The 25911-nt window shown below is 40.0% G+C and overlaps 4 protein-coding genes, 1 long non-coding RNA gene and 1 pseudogene across 5 annotated transcripts; 5 read left to right on the forward strand and 1 right to left on the reverse strand.

The window, feature by feature from the left end:
• Window positions 1-447: 447 nt before the first annotated feature.
• Window positions 448-1655, reverse strand: LOC146459982 (perlucin-like protein). The gene is made up of 2 exons (XM_085088811.1): window positions 1376-1655; window positions 448-1213 (listed from the first exon to the last, which is right to left on the reverse strand). The coding sequence occupies exons 1-2, from the start codon at window positions 1611-1613 to the stop codon at window positions 777-779; spliced, it is 675 nt and encodes a 224-aa protein (XP_084944937.1). The 5' UTR covers window positions 1614-1655; the 3' UTR covers window positions 448-776.
• Window positions 1656-4736: 3081 nt separating this feature from the next.
• On the forward strand, window positions 4737-6047 carry LOC146459983 (perlucin-like protein). Its single transcript, XM_085088852.1, has 2 exons — window positions 4737-5037; window positions 5223-6047. The coding sequence occupies exons 1-2, from the start codon at window positions 4803-4805 to the stop codon at window positions 5651-5653; spliced, it is 666 nt and encodes a 221-aa protein (XP_084944978.1). The 5' UTR covers window positions 4737-4802; the 3' UTR covers window positions 5654-6047.
• An 8116-nt stretch (window positions 6048-14163) lies between these two features.
• On the forward strand, window positions 14164-15355 carry LOC146459984 (perlucin-like protein). The gene is made up of 2 exons (XM_085088855.1): window positions 14164-14507; window positions 14707-15355. The coding sequence occupies exons 1-2, from the start codon at window positions 14279-14281 to the stop codon at window positions 15138-15140; spliced, it is 663 nt and encodes a 220-aa protein (XP_084944981.1). The 5' UTR covers window positions 14164-14278; the 3' UTR covers window positions 15141-15355.
• Window positions 15356-19690: 4335 nt separating this feature from the next.
• LOC146459985 (perlucin-like protein) lies at window positions 19691-20576 on the forward strand (annotated as a pseudogene).
• A 79-nt stretch (window positions 20577-20655) lies between these two features.
• LOC146459986 (uncharacterized) lies at window positions 20656-25277 on the forward strand. Its single transcript, XR_014857807.1, has 2 exons — window positions 20656-20787; window positions 25142-25277. It is a non-coding gene; the product is annotated as an uncharacterized LOC146459986 (long non-coding RNA).
• Window positions 24152-25134, forward strand: LOC146459987 (perlucin-like protein). Its single transcript, XM_085088853.1, has 2 exons — window positions 24152-24425; window positions 24592-25134. The coding sequence occupies exons 1-2, from the start codon at window positions 24191-24193 to the stop codon at window positions 25020-25022; spliced, it is 666 nt and encodes a 221-aa protein (XP_084944979.1). The 5' UTR covers window positions 24152-24190; the 3' UTR covers window positions 25023-25134.
• Window positions 25278-25911: the final 634 nt, after the last annotated feature.

Here is a 25911-nt window from a genome sequence, read left to right on the forward strand (position 1 = left end):
TCAGGAAATTGCATCCAATTTTCCCCACACTGCGTGCGAAATTTATCGTAAAAGTCAGTCGATTGGGAATAGCGTTGGTCGATAACCGCCAGAAGCATATCATTGGATTTTCAACTGCGACTGAGTCTTTCTTGTTTTCTCTCGCAACGTATAAGAACAACTAGATCCTAAAAAACTTTGTAAGAATGAAATTGACTGCATTTTGAAAGGGCCTAGAACTTCGTTTAAAGTTTGGTAACAATAATGGGACTTTTTCATTCCGTCATCTTTAAAATGAACTTGAACGAACTCCTAGTAGTTTAAAATGTTGTCTATGTACAGAGTTTACATGTAGTCAAATATTACGAGCAAATTTACTAAAACCAATTCACAGATTACATAACCATCAGTTATTTTTATTTTTTTTATCCACCCAACAGTAGAAAATTGCGAACTTATTTGCTGAAAACAGTTCACGGATTCAGTTACATAACCACCATCAATTATTTTTATTTTGCTATTCACCGAACAGTAAAAAATTGCAAATTTATTTGTTGAAAACAGTTCACAAATTACATAACCACCATCAATTATTTTTATTTTGCTATTCACCGAACAGTAAAAAATTGCGAACTTATTTGCTGAAAACAGTTCACAGATTGCACAACCGCCATCAATTATTTTTATTTTCCTACTCACCCAACAGTTCAACTACTATGAAAGCGAAGGCCCCGTGTTGATTGCTTAAAATATCGCGTCGAGTTTACATCAAAAAGGCAAACGATCGAATGGCCGACTTAATTCGCTTTCTTCTGGCAAAGAATAACCGGGACACGCTTGAGATGTGCAGGATTCACATCGCAGTATAGGTCATTCCACTTTGCAATCCCCGCACTACGTTCGGCGCTAAGTATGTTTCCACACTTCTCATTCACATTATTAGGTTGCCCTCTTCCAAAATTAGTGTATCCTCGGCTCAGTGGAGTATGGTCAATCCAGTAGAACTTTCTGTCGGCCTTGCGGACGAAACCAAGCCACGCACCCCATAATGTGAACGTTTTCTGCTTATTGACCAAGTTAAATATGAAGGTATTTTCAGCGGCAGATCTAATTATGGCCAGGTCTCCGCCAAGCATCTGACAGGTTCTCCGAGCGTCGCTCCATTTCAAGGTTGGAATGTTGATGATCAGGAAACGCGAATTTCCGTAGCGAACCCATCCGTCTTCTCGACAAACTGTTGAGAGAGAAATTCGTTCGAGTTAACTCGAAACCTTGGCATGCTGGTGGGCATGTGAAGAGTTTTCAATCAAAGAAAATATCATCTCCAATAAGAAAACCAAGTGTTTTTTTTAATTAACCGGGAATAAAGGCAACTCTGAAATTGTGTATTATTTACCTTGCCTAGCCTTAGATTTCTCATACAGAGAGTCGATTTTGTATTTCATGTCGGTCAGAATTTTTGGGTCGGCTTTTCCAAAACTCCAGTTGTTGATATTAAACGTTTGATCCATCGGCTGAGGTGGCTTATTACCAAGGACTGAGTTATTAGCCTTCCCGTTTTGAGGTTTGCCGTTTGCGAAACCAATTGAAACCAGGATATAAACGATGAAAACGGAACTCGACTTTCGAAGCATGCTTGAAGGAATTGAAGCCGTTTGGTAAAGTGATGCGTTTGCTGATTGGTGCGACTTTTGGATTGATAATGCAATGATATTTACGATTTAGCGGTGCCGAATAAAGCTGACGTAAACTTACGGTCAGTAAAACAAGAACAATTTCAAGTCGAAGTTTATTTAAACATCATTCATTCAATGAAAATTAATTTTCTGATCAAAATTAATCACTTAGGCTTCATATTGGATAAGTTCATAGCAGTCGTTAAAAAGGAGACATTAAAGCGAGACAAGAACCACCTTAAAGTGATACACGGTTTTTTTTTTGTTTATAAGAATGTTGTTTTTCCGGCCCGGGCTGAATATTCTTATTTTTCTGCCGATGTTAGACTGAAAATATTCTTGTGAATGTTCTTAGATTATAGCGTATGTCATTTCAGTTTTAGAATGTATTGGGGTATTAATTACAAGGGTTTGGTGTCCAGATCTGTATCGAACTGTCATTAGCATTGGACATTTGGCTAGTGCATGCAGGCTTTTATCGTCTAATTGACTAGTTTTGCCTTTTAGGGAAAGGACGAATTTTATACGGTTTAATTGAAAACACATAATTGTATTGTATTTACAAATTTTCAACACACATAATTATATTCTTTTCAAAATCTTAGCCTCGGGTTTATTCTTAAAATATTCTTAACGTTTCTTAAATTTCAGCCTCGATATTCTTATAAAACAAATTCGTGTAAAAAAGAGTGTAATTGCGCCGACGTTACCTTAATTCAACGCAAATTTTAGCTGCGTGTAACAATTCACTCGTGATGACATAATGATCTTGCAAATCGGTCATAGTCCAGTTGCTGTATAAATTAACGTTGTTTGAGGCTGGTTTCCATATGATCGCAGATCGCAGATCGCAATAAGGTCTGCGATCGTCTGCGATCATATGGAAACTACTTCTGCGATCGTCTGCGATCCTGCGATCGTGATCGCAGACGATTGCAGAAGATAGAACCATGTCCTATCTAAAAGCTGGTTTCCATATGATCGCACCTTATTGCGATCTGCGATCTGCGATCCGCGATCATATGGAAACCAGCCTTTATTTTATTGTCATATTGTCAAGTTTACAAGCAGATACGCCATAGGAGGCACCAGGCGCATTATAGGTCCCGTCAGGGAGGAAGCTCCCTGAGGTCCCGTGATTAAGGGCCTGTTTACGTGGAGGGAGGGTGTTACTGAGAGTCTATTGTTTTCTTTTCCGGTTTCGCTTACATGCGAGGTAGGGTTACCCTAGGAGGAGGGAAACCCTATCTGCTTGCTAGGATGTGAAAGCTCGAGGTAGGCCGAGGTATCGGTAGCCCTCCTTGGGCGATCAGGACCTGGAAAATTATTTCGGAGAACTACGCTAACAACTGTAACAAGCGTCGCCGGGCAAGAGCGGCGAAATCCAAAACCGGAACGTCAAACAAGTCAGGACAACAGTCAGGGCAGCAACTTGGCGGCTTGAATAGAACATTCTCCTGATGATGTTCAATTAATTGGCGAAAGTCTTGAGCAACACAAAGGTACGACAGACGAAGCCATACTTGATCAGCTACGCCGAATAAATAAAGACAGGAGCGTTACACATGAAGGTTAAAACGCGAAGGACTGGGCCAGAGAGTTTGTGAGTGACGCTTCCGCCTGCTCACTCCTGACGTGACATATTCAGAATATTTCAGGCTCCATGAAAGGTTTACGGGTTGGGGATCTGGTATATCTGAGGCCGGGATTCGGTATTTTAGACGGAAAAGGGGTGGGGGGAGGCGGGGGGGGGGGGGGGCGAGGTTCGGGATAAAAATCATGAATGGGAAACGGGATTCGTACGATTTTACGAGGCGGGATTGGATCTCCCGGCGGGTTTTTAAAATGAATTTTCCCTGAGTAAACCGGTGTCGGAAAAAAAAATTATCTGTCATCTTCGTGAATGCTGAGTATTATCCAGAGTATCATGCACGATTCTGTCGGGTCTATCACTTCCATTAGCGCCTCCTATGGCGATCTATTGCACTTTTTCGTAAGCCCTGGTCTAAACGAGACCTTTTGGATCCAATTTCTACAATTTTCAATTCTCCGAAGACGAACAGAAAAATTTAGTAAACAAACACCAGAGGAAGACGGCGGTTTAGAGTACGATTTACCGATCAAGGAGTGGTGAACATTACGAAACGGAACATCCAATGTCCGGTAACAACAAGGAGGCAGGAACGACCTATGATGCTGGCCAAATTCCGTCGCTGGATTGCGTGCTCAATTTTCGTCTTGGAACGTCTTCCCGATAAGGGAGAAGTATTCGCTTCAATAACAGAATTGGGTTTGACTAAAGCTTATTTACTGTAAAAAGCTCGTACGTAGTAGTTGATAACCATTACCTGAACACATATCCTATTAATTTCAATAAATGGTGTACAATAATTGGTGCGCAAAAAATTATAGCATCGAGTACGGATTATAATTTTCACTCATCAGCCACGGTAATTCTACATTTTGGTTCTCAGAATGATCGCCGAAAATAGTGAATGAGAGGAAGAAAATGAAACCTACTAACACTTCTGCGTATATCAAATATCCATTTTAAAGGCGAGAAAACGATCTTCGAAAACAGCAAGGAAAAGACAATTCAAGTTCCTCAGTTTTTGCACTAGATTTTGTGTTGGTTGTTGTTGACTCGGCGATAACAAAAATTGTGTTTGTTGTCAGAATAAAGTAAACACTAGTAATGTTAATCAGTATGTAATTACAAAGTTCCAGCAACTCGACTATGATTGATTTGCAAATCGCGTCTCCCTATGACCTGTGATCATTATGTCTGTGAGTATGCGATCAAGAGTGATGAGTGTTACACACTGCTCAGAACTGCTTGGAATTAAGGTAATGTTGTTGCATTCACAGTAACGGTGGGAAGCCTTGCACGTTTTAACGTGCAATATCTCCTTTTTTTTAGCGACTGCTACAACCTTATCCAACATGAAGCCTAACCGATTAAGTTTGGATCAGAATATTAATTCTCCCCCTTTGTTAATAAACTTGGACTTGAAATTTGCTCTTGTTTTGCCATCTGTACACGTCAACTTTATTAAGCACCGCTAACTTTGTGCACATTATCAATCCAAAAGTCGCACACATTCAGCAAACGCATCACTTTACCAAACGGTTTCAATTCCTTCAAGCATGCTTCGAAAATCGAGCTTCGTTTTCATCGTTTATATCCTGGTTTCAATTGGTTTCGCAAACGGCAAACCTCAAAACGGGAAGGCTAATAACTCAGTCCTTGGTAATAAGCCGCCTCAGCCAATGGATCAAACATTTAATATCAACAACTGGGGTCTTGGAAAGATCGACCGAAAACTATTGACCGACATGAAATACAAAATCGACTCTCTGTATAAAAATTCTCAGGCTAGAGGTAAATAATGAACGACAGTCAGTATTAGTTTTACAAAATTTCAGAGTTGCCTTTATTGAATCTGGGTTAATTAAAATCACTTGGTTTTCTTATTGGAGATGATATTTTCATTGATTCAAAACCGCTTCACATGCCCACCAGCATGCCAAGGTTTCGAGTTAACTCGATAATTTCTCTCTCAACAGTTTGTCGAGAAGACGGATGGGTTCGCTACGGAAATTCACGTTTCCTGATCATCAACATTCCAACCTTGAAATGGAGCGACGCTCGGAGAACCTGTCAGATGCTTGGCGGAGACCTGGCCATAATTAGATCTGCCGCTGAAAATACCTTCATATTTAACTTGGTGAAGAAGCAGAAAACGTTCACAGCATGGGGTGCGTGGCTTGGCTCATTTCGCAAGGCCGACAAAAAGTTCTACTGGATTGACGATACTCCACTGAGCCGAGGATACACTGCTTGGGGGAGAGGGGAACCTAACGATGTGAATGAGAAGTGTGGAAACATGTTTGGCGCCGGAAGTAGAGCGGGGAAGTGGAATGACCTACTCTGTGATGTAAATCCTTCACATCTGAAATATGCCCCGGTTATTCTTTGCCAGAAAAAAGTGAATTAAGTCGACTATTCGTTTGCCTTTTTTAATGTAAACTCGACGCGATATTTTAAGCCATCAACACGGGGCCTTCACTTTATGCATAGCAGTTGAACTGTTGGGTGAAGGGGAAAACAAAAATAACTAATGGCGGTTTTGTAATCGGCTGTGAACTGTTTTCAGCAAACAAGTTCGCAATTTTTTGCTATTGGATGAATAGAAAAACAAAAATAACTGATAGTGGTTATAGTATCTGTGAAATGTTTTCAGCAAATAAGTTCGCAAATCATATTGTTTACTGTTGGGTGAATGAGAAAAATAAAAATAATTGATGGTGGTTATGTAATCTGTCGGAACTGTTTTCAGCAAATAAGTTCGCAATTTTTTACTGTTGGGTGAATAAAAAAATAAAAATAACTGATGGTGGTTATGTAATCTGTGAATTGGTTTTAGTAAATTGGCTCGTAATATTTGGCTGCATGTAAACTCTGTACAAAGACAACATTTTAGACTACTAGGAGTTCGTTCAAGTTCATTTTAAAGATGACGGAGTAAAAGAAAGTTTCAATATTATTACTAAACTTTAAAGAAAGTTCTAGGCCCTTTCAAAATGCAGCCAATTTGATTTGTAAAGATTTATCAGGATCTAGTTGTTTTTATAAGTTGCGAGAGAAAACAAGAAAGACTCAGTCGCAGTTGAAAATCCAATGATATGCTTCTCGCGGTTATCGACAAACGCTATTCCCAATCGACTGACTTTTACCCACGATATGTCGCACCCAGTGTGGGGAAAAATTGGATACAATTTCCTGATCTCTCCTCTGGTGGGTTTCCCGTTCCACTTCATATCACATCTGATCTCAGGGATCCTGGTTCTTGGCTTTAGTGTGTTCCCCTCCCTTGCCGAGAAGCATGATTTGTGAAGCAAATCACACCTCTTCGCTTCCTCCGGCAATTCTCACTGACCTCCGCCCACATGAAATTTGACTGTGATTCTTTTCACTTCTATACATATCACATGTTGCATTCAGAGTTCAGTTCTCTGGTTTATTCTGACATTGTCTGTTTATTTACTTTTCAAAATATGCAAATTCTTCTGTTCTTTCTCAGTCGAAACTGCAAATCAGGGGCCTATTACAGCCCGAATCCTCTCGCGTTTTTCATTTCAAGGGAAGCTATTTCATGCGCTCAAAACATTTTAGAATAGTAACCACGAGCTTGCCCAGTTTACGTGTTTTTGACTCTTTGCGTGGCATGGCTCCCTTAGCAACAGATTCCCGTGAGCGCCCCACCAAGAGAGCCAGCTCGCAAGGGACCTGAATGGCGCAAAAGTACTGTTTGGAGGTTTGCCGATCAGTGCTGGCTGATACGCTCATGATAATTAATCTTAAAATATGATCAGCCCTAAACTGAGGAGCGGATTGCCTATCGCTTTGCCGATTGAGCTAAACAGGGCGCTAGGTTATACAGCGTTTTAAAGGAAGTCTGATGGAAGCTAATTAGTCGGCGTACGAATAAATTCCTCAGACTCATATTCAATGTCTTTACCTAAATGTTTTGGTTATCAAACTCAAGGCCTTGAGACCCGAGAACAGTCATACCATGAGTAATGTTCGACTTTCCGCATATTTGGGACTACTCATTTTGTTTCTCGTATTTCTGTTTTGTTCTTTGTATTTATTTTGATGTGTCCAATAAAGCTGATTAAAAATATAAATATACTTGTCTGAAATATTTCCCGCGACACCTAACTGAAATCTTTCTTCCATGGTAGTTTTATTGAAATCGACGTAGGTTGAGGATAAAACATGTAACTTTTCAAACTAGTAATACATCATTCTAATTTATTCACCAGGCTTAAAATATACCATCACATATATGCCACACATTGACAATTAAATCTTAGCAGTATGCAGGATGTTTGTCCCATGATCTGCTAGTTTAGGGTCTTATCTCCCACGAGTCTTCTGCAGCTCAGTAGCCTGAGAGCATCCGAACAAGTAATCGCCGAGATGGTCTTAGGTTTGACTCCTGCTAGGAGCACTGGGATTTTCTTTTTCCGAGTACGTCTGTCAGTCACTAAACTGAATGCATCCGTCTGACTTCCCTTAATTACAAAGTATTGAGATTGTGTGATATTTCGGCCACCTTTTTTTTTTTTTTCGTTTAATTTATACAACAACTCGACTATGACCGATTTGCCACATGTCAGCTTGTGATCCCTGCCTGATCACTGAAATATGTGATCACGAGTGAATTGTTACACGCCGCTCAAAAAGAAAACGAAAACAGAAACGGCTTCAATTCTTTCAAGCATGCTTCGAAAATCGAGCTTCGTTTTCATCGTTTTTATCCTGGTTTCGATTGTTTTCGCAAACGGCAAACCTCAAAACGGGAAGGCTAATAACTCAGTCCTTGGTAATAAGCCGCCTCAGCCGATGGTTCAAACGTTTAATATCAACAACTGGGGTCTTGGAAAGGTCGACCGAAAACTATTGACCGACATGAAATACAAAATCGACTCCGGCTCTGTATAAGAAATCTCAGGCTGAAGGTAAATGATGAGCGACAGTATTAGTTTTACAAAATTTCAGTGTTGCCTTTATTCCGGGTTAACTTAAGGTTACTTCCATGTTTCGCGAGTGCCTTCAGGGAAATCTAGCGTACGCGCGCTGCTTTCGATAAAACCACGGAAAACTATATATCACTGTAAAGCTGACAAATTGAAGTTTGCGAAAAATATCAATGTTTTTTTATTTTGTTGGATACATAAGCGCTCAGAGGCCTGCAAACTCAATACTAGCGACGAGTACTTAACTGAATTACCCACTCTCACGTAAAGGCGCAAAACCAAACAGACTGCACAATATCAATCAGGAGATAATAGGCTAACAAAGTGTGTCAGGCTTTTTCTTTATTCCTATTGGTTTGAGAGAAAACCCATCCTAAAGATGGACAATGGAAAATTTTTGTAGTCCCGTCAGGTGTTAACACGTCACGGGAACAATATTTTGAATTTCGTAAAAGCCTGACACACTTTGATGCATTAATATCTGATGACCATTTTGGCCAAATTTCGTTGAAATCTGGCAAATCTACATACCCCATGAATTCATTTGAAGATCGGGAATTCGCGCAAAAACAAAAGCCTTGTTTTCGGCCTCGAAACATTTTCCGAGTTTTCGCACCTCGTTAAAATACTTGTCAACGCGCTCACGCCGCCGGCCAATCAAACACAAAGAAGCATTCCCTAGGGAGTTCTGTAAGCATTTAGTGTTACTGTAATATTATAAAGCGATTTCGTTATGGGAAAAGTTTAGTCTGGCGCGAGAAAGCCACTGGCTAAACCAAAAGAAAGAAGAAAACGGCAGATAGACGCAGAACATGAAACTGGCAGCCCCAGTGGAGTTGACACGAGACACGCACTTCTCACCGCTATCAGTACACGAGGCTGCGTGCTGAGGTTTGCTGCTTATTTTCAGCCGGTCAACAACGGCAAAAGTGGCTGGTTTGTCGCCGGCATCTTCGATTTCGGACTCCGAACTGATGTTCGACTCTCCATTATCCGATTTCTCGTCCTTGAATTTCTCTACTGCCGAGGCAGACATAGAAAATCTGACTGGTTGTACCAAGAACCCTTGTCGCTCTCCGAAAGCTGAAGTTTTTTGGTTTCGTCAAATGATTTTTCGACCTTCTTTGGGCCGGGTTTTTTCTTAACTGTTACCCAAGGTGACTTTTCCAGTTTCGCTTTCTTCATAACAACCTTTTACGCAATGCTTGAATCCAAAAAGGAACGCTGTTTACATACAACGCCGCGACACGCGATGAACACGATGTAGACAAAAATATGCAAATTTGCCGGTAATTCAAGATCGCGGGTAAATTTTGCCGCGTAATATCTCAACACAGTCCCGCATAAATTGGATTATGACACCTTCGCTCGCTCACCGCTTTTCCTACAAAACTTTGTTTTTCAGATAGCTCGCGTTCTTTTTAAGATTTCCAACGGCTGTTTCCACGAAACTTTGCATCCCTTTCTTCTCTTAACAATTATCTAAAAAAAATTATTTGAGAAAAATTCGACCTTTCTTCCCCATAAGTAACCTTAACACTCCCACTATTGGAGTTGATAAATTCATTGATTCAAAATTCTTCACATGCTGGCATGCCAAGCTTAGTATATCTTTCGAGTTGATTCGATACTTCTCCTTCAACAGTTTGTCGAGAAGACGGATGGGTTCGCTACGGAAATTCACGTTTCCTGATCATCAACATTCCAACCTTGAAATGGAGCGACGCTCGGAGAATCTGTCAGATGCTTGGTGGAGACCTGGCCATAATCAGATCGAAGCAGAAAACGCTCACAGTATGAGGTGCGTGGCTTGGTTTCGTCTGCAAGGCCGAGAGAAAGTTCTACTGGATTGACGATACTCCACTGAGCCGAGGATACGGTGTTTGGGGGAGAGGTGAACCTAATAATGTGAATGAGAAGTGTGGAAACATGTTTGGCGCCGAAAGTAGAGCGGGAAAGTGGAATGACCTACTCTGCGATGTAAATCCTGCACATCTAAAATATGCCCCGGTTATTCTTTGCCAGAAAAAAGCGAATTAAGCCGGCTATTCGTTTAAAGTTTTTTAATGTAAACTTGACGCGATGTTATCAGCAATTAACACGGGTTACAAGACGGGGCCTTCGTTAGTAGTTGAACTGATGGGTAACTAGAAAAGCAAATTTAAAATAACTTATGGCGGTTATGTAATCTGTGAACTGTTTTCAGCAAATAAGTTCGCAATTTTTTACAGTTGGGTGAATAATTAAATAAAAATAACTGATGGTGGTTATGTAATCTGTGAATTTGTTTTAGTACGGATTAACTCGTAATATTTGGCTGCATGTAAACTCTGTACATAGACAACTTTTTAGACTTCTAGGAGTTCGTTCAAGTTGACTGACTGATATTGTTACCAAACTTTAAAGACTGAAGTTTAAGGCCCTTTCAAAATGTAGTCAATTTGATTTGTACACATTCAGTATAAGGATCTAGTGTTTCTTATCAGTTAGGAAAAAAAAAAAAGATTCAGTCGCAGTTGAAAATCCAATGGCGTGCTTCTGGCGTTTATCGACAAACGCTATTCCCAATCGACTGACTTTTACCACGAAATTTCGCGCGCAGTGTGGGGAAAAATTAAATGCAATTTCCTGATCTCTCCTCCGGTGGGTTTCCCTTTTCACTTTATATCACATCTGATCTCAGGGATCCTGGTTTCTTGGCTTTATTGTGTTCCCCTCCCTTCCCGCGTTCCATTTTTATCCTCTTCTGTTGAGTTTTCTTTCGGTTTTTCTCAGCCTGGTGATTCTGACGGAGAATAACAGACAAATGACATTTTTCGAGTGGCCTCAGTTTCAGGCAAAAGCACAGACTTTCTCGAAGTCGCTCGCTTCTTCTGCGATTCTTTTTACTTCTATACATGACATGTTGCATTCAGAGTTCAGTTCTCTGGTTTATTCACATCGTCTGTTTATTTACTTTTCAAAATATGCAAATTCTTCTCTTCTGTTTTAGTCTAAACTGCAAATCAGGAGCCTATTAAAGCTCGAGTCCTCTCGCGTTTTTCATTTCAAGGGAAACTATTTTATGCGCTCAAAGTATTATATAATAGACCACGCCGGCTTACCCAGTTTACATGTTTTTGACTCTTTGCGTGGCATGGGTCCCTCGCCGACAGATTTCCATGAGAGCCCCACCAAGAGAGCCAGCTCGCAAGGCACCTGAATCGTAAAAGTGCCTTTTGGAGGTATCCCGATCAATGCTGGTTGATACGCCGTGGTAATTAACTCACGCAAAACACACTCCATACACACCCGATCCATTTTAAAGTGCTAGCTGGCAAAAGTGTGTCGCTAAAAATATGATCACTGAGCCGGCCTAAACTGAGGAGCGGATTGCCCATCGCTTTGCATTGAGCCAAACAGGGCGCGAGGTTGTACGACGTTTTAAAGGAAGTCTAATGGAAGCTAATTAGTCGGCGTACGAATAAATTCCTCAGACACATATTTAGTTTCTTTACCTTAATTTTTTGGTTATCAAGCTCGAGGCCTCGAGACCCGAGAGCAGTATACCATGCGAGAAATCTTCGACTTTCCGCATATTTGGGACTACTCATTTTGTTTCTTGTATTTCTGTTTTGTTCTTTGTATCTATTTTGATGTGTCCAATAAAGCTGATTAAAAAATAGACATCTACTTGTCTGAAATATTTCCCGCGACACCCAAACGAACTCCTTCTTCCATGGTAGCTTTATTGAAGTCGACGTAGGTTGAGGATGAAACATGTAACTTCCGAACTAGTAATCGGAAGGTCTTAGGTTCGACTCCTGATAGGAGCACTCGGATTTCCTTTTTCCGAATACTCTATGCCTGTGTCGCTCGCTGAATAACACATCATTCTAATTTATTTACCAAGGCTTAAAATATACCGTCACATTTATTCCACTACGCATACGACACACTGACATTCCAATAATCCTATCAGCAGGATGTTTGTCCCATGAACCTAGGTTATTGGGAAAGAAATCTTGTGTGAATACAGTCTTGTAACGCCCTGCTTACAGAGCGCTTCTTTCTTACAAGTTTTTTAGCATGTGTGAAGTTGTTCTGTTATGTCGTGTAGTTGACTTGTTTACCGAAAGGAAAATCCTCTGTTAGCAGGGTAGTATAAAACTCAAGTAAACTCACGGTCTGTCTCTCTTCACTCGCCTAATTTTACATAGATCCTGGAGTTTCCTACTTCACTGAACCAGTGAGAATATTCCAGTGGAGTTCTTCTGATATACAGCTTTATCCGATTAGCTGCTATTAAAATGTCTCAAGGAAAAAGTGAACACATTGCTGTACAACTACCACCACGAATACCGGTAATCAACAGGCGTACGTGACACATAAACGTTAAAACGTGTGGGACTGGGCCAGAGAGTTTGTGCGTCACGCTTCCACCTGCTCACTCCTGACAATACTCAGAATATTTAAGGGTCCATAAAAGGTTTACGGGTTGGGGATCTGGTATATCCGAGGCCGGGATTCGGGATTTTAGGGGAAAAAGTGGTAGGGGGGGGGGGGGGGGGGGAGGCGGAGGCGCGGTTCGGGATAAATATCATGAATGTGAAACGGGATTCGTACGATTTTACGAGGCGGGATTGGATCTCCCGGCGGGTTTTTAAAATGAATTTTCCCTGAGTAAACGGGTGTCGGAAAAAATAAATGAGCTGTCATCTTCGTGAATGCTGCATATTATCCAGAGTATCATGCACGATTCTTTCGGGGTCTATCACTTCCATTGGCGGTTTCCTATGGCGATCCGTTGCACTTGTTCGTAAACCCTGGTCTGAACAAGACCTTTTGGGTCCAATTTCTCCAATTTTCAATTCTCCGAAGACGAACAGCAAAATTCAGTAAACAAACGCCAGAGGAAGACGGCGTTTTAGAATACGATCTACAGATCGAGGAGTGGTGAACATTCGCACTGCCGCGGAACATCTAATGTCCGGTAGCAACATTAGGAGGCCAACGACGTACGATGCTGGCCAAATTCCATCGGTGGATCGCGTGACGTGCCCAATTTTCTTCTCAGAAACGTCTTTACGATAAGGGAGAAGTATTCGCTTCAATAACAGAATTGGGTTTGACTAAAGCTGATTTACTTATAAAAGCTCGTACGTAGTATTTGATAGCTATCACTTGAACACATATCCTATTTTAAAATTTCAATAAATGGTGTACAATAATTGGTGCGCAAAAGATTATAGCATCGAGTAGATTATAATTTTCACTCATTAGCCACGGTAATTAGTTCTCATAATGATCGCTGAAACAGTGAACGAGAGGAAGACAATGAAACCTGCTAACACTTCTGCGTATACCGAATATCCATTTTAAAGGCGAGAAAACGATCTTCGAAAACAGCAAGGAAAAGACAACTCAAGTTCCTCAGTTTTTGTAAATTTTGTGTCGGGGGCGCCCGTAAATGTTGACTCGGCAATAAAAAAATTGTGTTTCTTGTCAAAATAAAATAAACACAGTTAATTTATGCAATTACAAAGTTCAAGCAACTCGACTACGATTGATTTGCAAATCGCGTCACCTCGTGATCCCTATGATCATTACGTCTGTTTCTATGTGATCAACTGAGTGAATTGTTACACGCTGCTTAGAACTGCTTGGTATTAAGGTAATGTTGCATTCACAGTAACGGTTGGAAGCCTTGCACGTTAATATCTCCTTTTCTCTTTAAAATTTTCAGCGACTGCTACGACCTTATCCAACATGAAGCCTAACGATTAGTTTTGGATCAGAATATTAATTTTCATCGCCTGCGACAGCAGACGTATTTCCGGCTGTCACTTCTCTCGATCTCCGTCGAAACTGAACTTTTCGGCGGAGAGAAGCGACAGCGGCGGAAATACGTATGCGGTCGCAGGCTATGATTTTATTAATAAACTTGGACTTGAAATTTGTTCTTGTTTTACTAACTGTACACGTCAGCTTTATTGGGCACCGCTAAATCATTAGTTCTATCATTGCATTATCAATCCAAAAGTCGCACACATTCAGCAAACGCATCACTTTACCAAACGGTTTCAATTCCTTCAAGCATGCTTCTAAAATCGAGCTTCGTTCTCATCGTTTATATCCTGGTTTCAATTGGTTTCGCAAACGGCAAACCTCAAAACGGGAAGGATAATAACTCAGTCCTTGGTAATAAGCCGTCTCAGCCAATGGATCAAACATTTAATATCAACAACTGGGGTCTTGGAAAGATCGACCGAAAACTATTGACCGACATGAAATACAAAATCGACTCTCTGTATAAGAAATCTCAAGGTAAGGCGAATGAACGACAGTCAGTAGTTTTACAAAATTTCAGAGTTGCGTTTATTGCGAGTTAATTAAAACCACTTTGACTTTGTTGTCTTATTGGAGATGATAATTTCATTGACTCAAAACTCCGAGTTTTGTGAAGGCTTCACGCCCGCCAGCATGCTAAGGTTTCCAGTTAACTCGATAACTCCTTTTTCAACAGTTTGTCGAGAAGACGGATGGGTTCGTTACGGAAATTCGCGTTTCCTGATCATCAACATTCCAACGTTGAAAAGTAGCGACGCTCGGAGAACCTGTCAGATGCTTGGCGGAGACCTGGCCATAATCAGATCTGCCGCTGAAAATACCTTCATATTTAACTTGGTCAAGAAGCAGAAAACGCTCACAGCATGGGGTGCGTGGCTTGGATTCGTCCGCAAGGCCGACAAAAAGTTCTACTGGATTGACGATACTCCACTGAGCCGAGGATACACTGCTTGGGGGAGCGGGGAACCTAACCAGCTGATAGAGAAGTGTGGAAACATATTCGGCACAGGAAGTAGTGCGGGGAAGTGGAATGACCTACTCTGCGATTTAAACCCTGCAGCACATCTGAAATATGCCCCGGTTATTCTTTGCCAGAAAAAAGTGAATTAAGTCGGCTATTCGTTTGCATTTTCAATATAAACTCGACGCGGTATTTTAAGCCATCAACAGGGGGCCTTCACTTTATGTATGGTAGTTGAACTGTTGGGTGAAGGGAAAAATAAAAATAACTAATGGCGGTTTTGTAATCTGTGAACTGTTCTCAGCAAATAAGTTCGCAACTTTTTGCTGTTGGGTGAATAGAAAAATAAAAATAATTGATAGTGGTTATGCGTATCTGTGAACTCAGTTTTCAGCAAATAAGTTCGCGATTCATATTGTTACTCTGGCTTGGGTGAATAGAAAAATAAGAATAATTGATGTTGGTTATGTAATCTGTGAACTGTTTTCAGCAAAAAAGTTCATAATTTTTTACTCTTGGGTTGAATAAAAAAATAAAAATAACTGACTGGTTATGTAATCTGTGAATTGGTTTTAGTAAATTTGCTCGTAATATTTGGCTGCATGTAAACTCTCTACATAGACAACATTTCAGACTACTAGGAGTTCGTTCAAGTTCATTTTAAAGATCAGACTGACTGAAAAAGGTTTCATTATTGTTACCAACTGACTCTAAAGACTGAAGTTTAAGGCCCTTTCAAAATGTAGTCAATTTGATTTGTACACATTCAGTATAAGGATCTAGTGTTTCTTATAAGTTAGGAAAAAAAAAAGATTCAGTCGCAGTTGAAAATCCAATGGCGTGCTTCTGGCGATGACAGAGTAAAAAAGGTTTCAGTATTGTTACCAAACTTGAAAGAAAGTTCTAGGCCCTTTCAAAATGCAGTCAATTTCATTTTTACAGATATATCAGGATCTAGTTGTTCTTATAAGTTGCGAGAGAAAACAAGAGCGACTCAGTCGCAGTTGATTATCCAATGATATACTTCTGGCGATTATCGACAAACGCTATTCTCAATCGACTGACTTTTACAATAAAATTTTTCACGGAAAAAGCCGGAAAAATTGAATGCAATTTCCTGATCTCTCCTCCGGTGGGTGTCCCGTTCCACTTTATATCACATCAAATCTCAGGGATCCTAGTTTCCTGGTTTAACTGTGTTCTTCTCCATTGCCGCGCGGTTTCATTTTTATCCTCTTCTGTTTAGTTTTCTTTCGGTTTTAACTAGCCTGGTGATTCTGAACAGAGAATAACTGACAATTGACACTTTTCCAGTGACCTCAGTTTCAGGCAAAAGCACCGACTTTCGCGCACTCCAATCATTTTTTGCGTTTTTCTGCGATTTGAGTAGTTATAAAGGGAGTAAAGAATACTCTCTCCTCTTTGGTACAGCAAAAAAAAACCCGGTTCGCTTGCTCATTTTCTATTCTCACCCACCTCCGCCAACATGAAATTTGACTGCGATTCTTTTCACTTCTATACATATCACATGTTGCATTTAGAGTTCAGTTCTCTGGTTTATTCTGACATTGCCAGCTAATTTTCGTTAGACAATATGCACTGATTCTTTTCTTGGTTGTCAGTCAAATCCGCAAAATCTGAAGCCTAAGACTGTGTCTTCTTGCGTTTTTAATTCAAGGGAAGCTATTCCATGCGCTCAAAACATTTTAGCATAGGCCGTTACCACGAGCTCACCCAGTTTACGTGGCATGGCTCCCTTGCTGAGAGATTCCCATGAGAGCCCCACCAAAGGAGCCAGCTCGCAAGGGCCCTGAATCTTGTAAAAGTACTTTTTGGAGGTTTGCTAATCAGTGCTGTCTGATACGCTCATGATAATTAAGGTCTCACGCAAAACACACTCCATACACACCCAATCCATTTTGAAGCTGGGAAAAGTATGACGCTAAAAATATGATCAGCAGGGCGCGAGGTTATACGGCATTTTTAAGGAAAACTAATCAGTCGGCGTATGAATAAATTCCTCAAACACATATTTAGTCTCTTTACCTAAATGTTTTAGTTGTCAAACTTGAAGCCTCAAGACCCGAGAACAGTCATACCATGAGTAATCTTCGACTTTCCGCATATTTGGGACTACTCATTTTGTTTCTTGTATTTCTGTTTTGTTCTTTGTATTTATTTTGATGTGTCCAATAAAGCTGATTAAAAAATATATCTACTTGTCTGAAATATTTCCTGCGACACCCAAACGAACTCCTTCTTCCATGGTAGCTTTATTGAAGTCGACGTAGGTTGAGGATGAAACATGTAACTTCCTAAACTAGTAATCGGAAGGTCTTAGGTTCGACTCCAGCTAGGAGCACTGGGATTTTCTTTTTTCGGAGTATGCCTGTCTCTGAATAATACATCCTTCTCTTTACTTACAGTTGTGAGGTTATATGACATTTCGGCAATCTTCTTCTTTTTTTTTTTTTTGAAACTGAGAGACTAATTGTAGACGGTAGTAAAAGTCAAAGAATATAATTTTCTTCAGCTTTTCTTATATTATTTTTTATTTCAGTCCATATCAATTCCATCCCTGTTCTCTTTCTATCAAATACAAAGCTATACAGTCTCCCTCTCTCTTTTGCCAGTAGCTATTATATTTAAAACTTCCGCGCAATATCTTGCGCAGTTTTAAAATCGACTCCTCTCCAAAAATCTCTGTAACAACGAACAAGATTCAATAGAAAATTAAATACGACAAAAGGTTAGAAAACCTAACCATCACCCCGGGAATCGAACTGCAAAACGCAAGTAATCCTGTGTAAATACAGTCCTGTCACCCTGCTTGTAGAGCGCATCTTTCTAGCAAGTGTTTTAATAGCATCTATGAATTTGGTATTTCCCGTAGTTGGCTTGTTTAGCAAAAGGAAAATCCTCTGTTAGCAGAGTAGTATATTACTCAAGTAAACTCACAGTCTGTCTCTCTTCACTCACCTAATTTTACATAGATCCTGGAGATTCCTACTTCACTTAACCAGTGAGAATATTCCAGTAGAGTTCTTCTGATATAAGGCTTTATCCGATCAGCTGCTATTAAAATGTCTTCAGGCAAAAGTGAACACATTGCTTTACAACTACCGCCACAACTGACCGGTAATCAACGCTGCGTTACACATAAAGGTTAAAACGTGACGGACTGGGCCAGAGAGTTCGTGAGTCACGCCTCCCCTGCTCACTCCTGACGTGGCATATTCAGAATATTCCAAGGTCCATAAGGATCTGGCATATCTGAGGTCGGGATTCGGGATTTTAGACGGAAAAGGAGTGAGGGAAGGCGGAGGGGAGGAGGATGGGGTGCGGGGAGCGAGATTCGGGATAGAAATTATGAATGGGACACGAGATTAGCACGATTTTACCAGGCGGGCTTGGATCTCCGGGCGGGTTTTTAAAATGAATTTTCCCTGAGTAAACCCGTGTCGGAAAAAAAAGCCGATATCTTCGTGAATGCTGCGTATTATCCAGAGTATCTACATTTTGCACGATTCATTCGGGGTCTATCACTTCCATTGTCACCTCCTAGGGTGATCTGTTGCACTTTTTCGTAAGCTCTGGGTCTAAACAAGATCTTTTGGATCCAATTTTTATTTCCGATTCTCCGAAGACGAACAGCAAAATTCAGTAAACAAACACCCGAGGAAGATGGTGTTTTAGAATACGATTTACCGTTCGAGGAGTGGTAAACATTCGGAAACGCAAGATCCAATGTTCGGTAACAACAAGGAGGCCGGAACGACGTACGATGCTGGCTAAATTCCATCGGTGCCACCGATAAGGGAGAACTATTCGCTTCAATAACAGAATTGGGTTTGGCTAAAGCTGATTTACTTAAAAAAGCTCGTACGTAGTATTTGATATAGTCATCACCTGAACACAAAGCTATTAATTTCAGTCAATAACTCAGTGGTGTACAATAATTGGTGCGCAAAAGATTATAGCATCGAGTAGATTATAATTTTCACTCAGTAGCCACGGTAATTCTACATTTTGGTTATCAGAATGATCGCGGAAAATAGTGAATGACAAGACGAAAATGAAACCTACTAACACTTCTACGTGTACTGGCCGAATATTCATTTGAAAGGCGAGAAACGATCTTCGAAAACAGCAAGGAAAAGACAATTCAAGTTCCTCAGTTTTTGTAGATTTTGTGTTGGGGGCGACCCTGAATGTTGACTCGGCAATAAAAAAATTGTGTTTGTTGTCAGAATAAAGTAAACACTAGTACTGTTAATCAGAATGTAATTACAAAGTTTAACCAGCTAGACTATGATTGATTTTCAAATCGCGTCCGCTCCGTATGACCTGTGATCATTATGTCTGTGAGTATGCCATCAAGAGTGAATTATTACATGCTGCTCAGAACTGCTTGGAATTAAGGTAATGTTGTTGCATTCACAGTAAGGGTGGGAAGCCTTGCACGTTTTAACGTGCATATCTCCTTTCCTTTCCAGCGGCTGCTACAACCTTATCCAATATGAAGCCTAACCGATATGTTTTGGATCAGAATATTAATTCTCCCCGATTGTTAATAAACTTGGACTTGAAATTTGTTCTTGTTTTACCAACTGTACACGCCAGCTTTATTGGGCACCGCTAACTTTGTGCACATTATCAATCAAAAAGTCGCACACATTCAGCAAACTCATCACTTTACCAAACGGCTTCAATTCCTTCAAGCATGCTTCGAAAATCGAGCTTCGTTTTCATCGTTTATATCCTGGTTTCAAATGGTTTCGCAAACGGCAAACCTCAAAACGGGAAGGCTAATAACTCTGTCATTGGTAGAAAGCCACCTCAGCCGATGTATCAACAACTGGGGTCTTGGAAAGATCGACCGAAAACTATTGACTGACATGAAATACAAAATTGACTCTCTGTATAAAAATTCTCAGCCTGAAGGTAAATAATGAACGACAGTCAGTATTAGTTTTACAAAAAATTCAGAGTTGCCTTTAGTCCGGGTTAATTGAAATCAATTGGTTTTCTTATTGGAGACGATATTTTCATTGATTCAAAACTCTTTACATGCCTGCCAGCATGCCAAGGTTTCGCGGAGTTAACTCGATAATTTCTCTCCCAACAGTTTGTCGAGAAGACGGATGGGTTCGCTACGGAAATTCGCGTTTCCTGATCATCAACATTCCAACCTTGAAATGGAGCGACGCTCGGAGAACCTGTCAGATGCTTGGCGGAGACCTGGCCATAATTAGATCTGCCGCTGAAAATGCCTTCCTATTTAACTTGGTCAATAAGCAGAAAACGTTCACATTATGGGGTGCGTGGCTTGGTTTCGTCCGCAAGGCCGACAAAAAGTTCTACTGGATTGACGATACTCCACTAAGCCAAGGATACACTGCTAAGGGAAGATGGGAACCTAACGCACTGGCAGAAAAGTGTGGAAACATGTTTAGCGCCGACGGTAGAGCGGGAAAGTGGAATGACCTACTCTGCGATGTAAATCCTGCAAATCTAAAATATGCTCCGGTTATTCTTTGCCAGAAAAAAGCGAATTAAGTCGGCTACTCGTTTACCTTTTTAATGTAAACTTGCCGCAAGCAATCAACACAGGACCTTTGCTTTATGCGTAGTAGTTGAACTGTTGGGCGAATACTAAGAAAAATAAAAATAATTGATGGTGGTTATGTAATCTGTGAACTGTTTCAGCAAATAAGTTCGCAATTTTTGTCTGTTGAGTGAATGGAAAAATAAAAAAAATTGATGGTGGTTATGTAATCTGTGAATTGGTTTTTAGTAAATTAGTTTGCAAATTTGACGATAAACTCTGTACACAGAAAACATTTTAGACTTCTTCCGTTCAAGTTCATTTTAAAGATGACGGAGAGGAAAAGTTTCATTATTGTTACCAAATTTTAAAGAAAGTTCTAGGCCCTTTCAAAATGCAGCCAATTTGATTTTTACAGATTTATCAGGATCTAGTTGTTTTTATAAGTTGCGAGAGAAAACAAGAAAGACTCAGTCGCAGTTGAAAATCCAATGATATGCTTCTGGCGGTTATCGACAAACGCTATTCCCAACCGAATGACTTTTACCACGAAATTTCGAACGCAGTGTGGTAAAAACTTGGATGTAATATCCTCCGGCGAGTTTCCCGTTTCACTTTATATCACATCTGATCTCAAGGATCCTGGTTTCTTGGCTTTAGTGTGTTCTCTTTCTATCAAATTTAAAACTGGCTACAGTCGCCCCCGGCCTCTAATAACAATTTTCTCATAATTTTAATTTAATTTTATATATTTTACCGGTACTTAGTTATTTCAAATTTTCGCGCAATATCTCGCGCAGTTTTACAATTTACTTCTCTCCAAAAATCTCTGTAAAAAGGAACAAGATTCAATAGAAAAAATGACAAAACGTTAGAAAACATAACCATAACCCCTGGAAGCGAACTGCAAAACGCAAGAAATCCTGTGTAAATACAGTCCTGTCAATCTGCTTGCAGAGCACTTCTTTCTAGCAAGTGTGTTTTAGCATCTATGAAGTTGTTCGCAACTCTGGCATTTCGTGTAGTTGGCTTGTTTAGCGAAAGGAAAATCCTCTGTTAGCAGGGTAGTATAAAACTCCAGTAAACTCACTGTCTGTCTCTCTTCACTCACCTTTTTTTACATAGATCCTGGAGTTTCCTACTTCACTGAACCAGTGAGAATATTCCAGTGGAGTTTTTCTGATATACGGCTTTATCCCATCAGCTGCTATTAAAATGTCTCCAGGCAAAAGTGAACACATTGCTTTTAATACAAGCACCACCACGGACAGGTAATCAACAGGCGTGCGTTACACATGAAGGTTAAAACGTGTGGGACTGGGCCAGAGAGTTCGTGAGTCACGCTTCCGCATGCTCACTCCTGACAATATTCAGAATATTTCATGGTCTATAAAAGGTTTTATGAGTTGGGGATCTGGTATATCTGAGGCCGGGATTCGGGATTTTAGACGGAAACGGGGTAGGGGAAGGGGGAGGGGGGTGTAGCGAGGTTCGGGATAGAAATCATAAATGGGACAAGAGATTCGTACGATTTTATGAAGCGGGATTGGGATTGGATCTCCCGGCGGGTTTTTAAAATGAATTTTAGCTGAGCAAACCGGTATTGGAAAAGGAAATTAAGCTGTCATCTTCGTGAATGCTGCGTATTATCCAGAGTATCTACATTTTGCACGATTCTGTCAGGTCTATCCAGGAGTCCACAACGAGAAAATTTTCAAAATTGACTTGTTGTTGCTCGAAACTATTAATTGACATCTAATAAGACATAAATAGTTAATAATTAACAACCGTGGGAAAATAATAGCCGCTCCGCACCGCCAGCTAGTAGAAGATAGCTAAATGAAGTTGCCAGCCAGGAACCGTTTGGGGGATGCTATTTCCGAGCCAGCACAACTAAAGAAAGGCTGGTTTTCAAAGCAATTTTTACATTACTTTTTGCGCCACCCAGGAAGTGTGTAACTTAAATAACTTTTAATAAATTAAATATTAATTGAATTTATTAAATAAATTTACGTTCGAACTAATTAATTAATCAATTAATTTATGAGTCAGTTGTAATTAATTAATTAATTAATTAATTAATCAACTTAATTAAATTAACTAATAAAAATGAAACACAAAACTTTTACTCACTTCACAAAGTCAACACTCAATCATCAATGAATGGCAGTGAGATTAGGACACTTCTCTATCCAAGCAAAAATTTAGCTAGCAGGAATTTATAACCCACCGCAAAACAATTGTCGCTGAATGTATCATAATATTGAACTGAGTCCATGGCAATAGACTACAAGAACTCATTGCTCTATTCAGCTTTTACGTAATAATACAAAATAGATTGCATTTTTGTCTTCAAAATGTATACAGGCTACAATAGAAATGTAGCATGCATAAAAGTAGAATCAAATAGAATTGAATGTTTTTTGTAAAAGCTCTGTATAAACCATTTATTATGCCATAAAATTAGCAAAACCTAGGAAAGTAAAAATTTGCAGTAAGGTTAATTACTTAATTGCTGTTACTGTTCAGTTTTCAAGAAACCAAAACCGCAACCAACACCAGGTTCAGACTGCCTTAATTTCTCTTTAACACTGGTAGAAAATAAAACCTGTATTATAATAGATTTTATGCTTGGAACGTCTTCCCGATAAGGGAGAAGTATTCGCTTCAATAACAGAATTGTGTTTGACTAAAGCTGATTTACTGTAAAAAGCTCGTACGTAGTAGTTGATAGCCATCACTTGGAAAAATTTCCTATTAATGTCAATAAATGGTGCACATTACAATTGGTGCGCAAAAGATTATAGCATCGAGTAGATTATAATTTTCACTCATTAGCCACGGTAATTAGTTCTCATAATGATCGCTGAAAAACAGTAAATAAGAGGAAGACAATGAAACCTACTAACACTTCTGCGTATACCGAATATTCATTTTAAAGACGAGAAAACGATCTTCGAAAACAGCAAGGAAAAGACAACTCAAGTTCCTCAGTTTTTGTAGATTTTGTGTCGGGGGCGCCTGTGAATGTTGACTCGTCAATAAAAAAATTGTGTTTGTTGTCAGAATAAAATAAACACTGTTAATTTATGCAATTACAAAGTTTAAGCAACTCGACTACGATTGATTTGCAAATCGCGTCACCTCGTGATCCCTATGATCATTACGTCTGTTTCTATGTGATCAAGAGTGAATTGTTACACGCTGCTTAGAACTGCGTGGAATTAAGGTAATGTTGCATTCACAGTAACGGTGGGAAGCCTTGCACGTTAATATCTCCTTTTCTCTTTAAAATTTTCAGCGACTGCTACGACCTTATCCAACATGAAGCCTAACGATTAGTTTTGGATCAGAATATTAATTTTCAGTAGCCTGCGACCGCAGACGTATTTCCGGCGGTCACTTCTATCGATCTCCGTCGAAACTGAACTTTTCGGCGGAGAGAAGCGACAGCCGGAAACACGTCTGTGGTCGCAGGCTATGATTTTGTTAATAAACTTGGACTTGAAATTTGTTCTTGTTTTACTAACTGTAAACGTCAGCTTTATTGGGCACCGCTAAATCATTAGTTCTATCATTGCATTATAATCCAAAAGTCGCACACAGTCAGCAAACGCATCACTTTACCAAACGGTTTCAATTCCTTCAAGCATGCTTCGAAAATCGAGCTTCGTTCTCATCGTTTTTGTCCTGGTTTCAACTGGTTTCGCAAACGGCAAACCTCAAAACGGGAAGGTTAATAACTCAGTCCTTGGTAATAAGCCGCCTCAGCCGATGGATCAAACGTTTAACATCAACAACTGGGGTCTTGGAAAGATCGACCGAAAACTATTGACCGACATGAACTACAAAATCGACTCTCTGTATAAAAAATCTCAGGCTGAAGGTAAATAATGAACGATGAGTCAGTAGTTTTACAAAATTTCAGAGTTGCCTTTATTCCGGGTTAATTAAAACCACTTTGTTGTCTTATTGGAAATGATATTTTCATTGATTCAAGCCCGCCAGCATGCCAAAGTTTCGAGTTAACTCGATAATTACTCTCCCAACAGTTTGTCGAGAAGACGGATGGGTTCGCTACGGAAATTCACGTTTCCTGATCATCAACATTCCAACCTTGAAATGGAGCGACGCTCGGAGAACCTGTCAGATGCTTGGCGGAGACCTGGCCATAATCAGATCTGCCGCTGAAAATACCTTCATATTTAACTTGGTCAAGAAGCAGAAAACGTTCACAGCATTTGGTGCGTGGCTTGGATTCGTCCGGAAGGCCGACAAAAAGTTCTACTGGATTGACGATACTCCACTAAGCCGAGGATACGCTGTTTGGGGGAGAGGAGAACCTAATAATGCGCATGAGAAATGTGGAAACATGTTTGGCGCCGAAAGTAGAGCGGGGAAGTGGAATGACCTACTCTGCGATTTACCTCCTTCAAATCTGAAAATTGCCCCGGTTATTCTTTGCCAGAAAAAAGCGAATTAAGTCGGCTATTCGTTTGCCTTTTTTAATGTAAACTCGACGCGATATTTTAAGCCATCGACACTGGGCCTTCGCTTTATGCATAGCAGTTGAACTGTTGGGTGAATAGGAAAATTTTTCAGCAAATAAGTTCGCAATTTTTTACTATTGGATAAATAGAAAAACAAAAATAATTGATATGGTTATGGTATCTGTGAACTGTTTTCAGAAAATAAGTTCGCAATTTTTTACTGTTGGGTGAATAAAAAAATAAAAATAGCTGACAGTGGTTATGTAATCTGTGAATTGGTTTTAGTAAATTAGCTCGTAATATTTGACTACATGTAAACTCTGTACATAGAAAACATTTTAGACTAGTACTAGGAGTTCGTTCAAGTACATTTTAAAGATGACGGAGTGAAAAAAGTTTCAGTATTGTTACCAAATTTTAAAGAAAGTTCTAGGCCCTTTCAAAATGCAGTCAATTTGATTTTACAGATTTATCAGGATCTAGTTGTTTTTATAAGTTGGTAGAGAAAACAAGAAAGACTCAGTCGCAGTTTAAAATCCAATGATATGCCTCTGGCGGTTATCGACAAACGCTATTCCCATTGGACTGACTTTTACCACGACATTTTGCACGCAGTGTGGGGAACTGATTGGATGCAATTTCCTCCGGTGGGTTTCCCGTTTCACTTTACATATCACATCAAATCTCAGGGATCCTGGTTTCTTGGCTTTAGTGTGTTCCCCTCCCTTGCCGCGTTTCATTTTTATCCTTTTCTGTTGAGTTTTCTTTCGGTTTTTCTCAGCCTGGTGATTCTGAGCAGCGAATAACTGACAAATGACATTTTTCCAGTGGCCTCAGTTTCAGGCAAAAGCACAGACTTTCGCGTAGTCATATATACATTTT

The sequence above is a fragment of the Pavona decussata genome, unplaced genomic scaffold, assembly GCF_977016875.1.
Source record: "Pavona decussata unplaced genomic scaffold, jaPavDecu1.1 SCAFFOLD_215, whole genome shotgun sequence".
NCBI lineage: Eukaryota > Metazoa > Cnidaria > Anthozoa > Scleractinia > Agariciidae > Pavona > Pavona decussata.

Coding starts and splice junctions, on each gene's coding strand:
- LOC146459984 (XM_085088855.1), top strand. CDS start 14,279: ATGCTTCTAAAATCGAGCTTCGTTCTCATCGTTTATATCCTGGTTTCA. Junction 14,508..14,706: donor TCTGTATAAGAAATCTCAAG/GTAAGGCGAATG, acceptor CTTTTTCAACAG/TTTGTCGAGAAGACGGATGG.
- LOC146459987 (XM_085088853.1), top strand. CDS start 24,191: ATGCTTCGAAAATCGAGCTTCGTTCTCATCGTTTTTGTCCTGGTTTCA. Junction 24,426..24,591: donor TAAAAAATCTCAGGCTGAAG/GTAAATAATGAA, acceptor CTCTCCCAACAG/TTTGTCGAGAAGACGGATGG.
- LOC146459983 (XM_085088852.1), top strand. CDS start 4,803: ATGCTTCGAAAATCGAGCTTCGTTTTCATCGTTTATATCCTGGTTTCA. Junction 5,038..5,222: donor TAAAAATTCTCAGGCTAGAG/GTAAATAATGAA, acceptor CTCTCTCAACAG/TTTGTCGAGAAGACGGATGG.
- LOC146459982 (XM_085088811.1), bottom strand. CDS start 1,613: ATGCTTCGAAAGTCGAGTTCCGTTTTCATCGTTTATATCCTGGTTTCA. Junction 1,214..1,375: donor GAAATCTAAGGCTAGGCAAG/GTAAATAATACA, acceptor CTCTCTCAACAG/TTTGTCGAGAAGACGGATGG.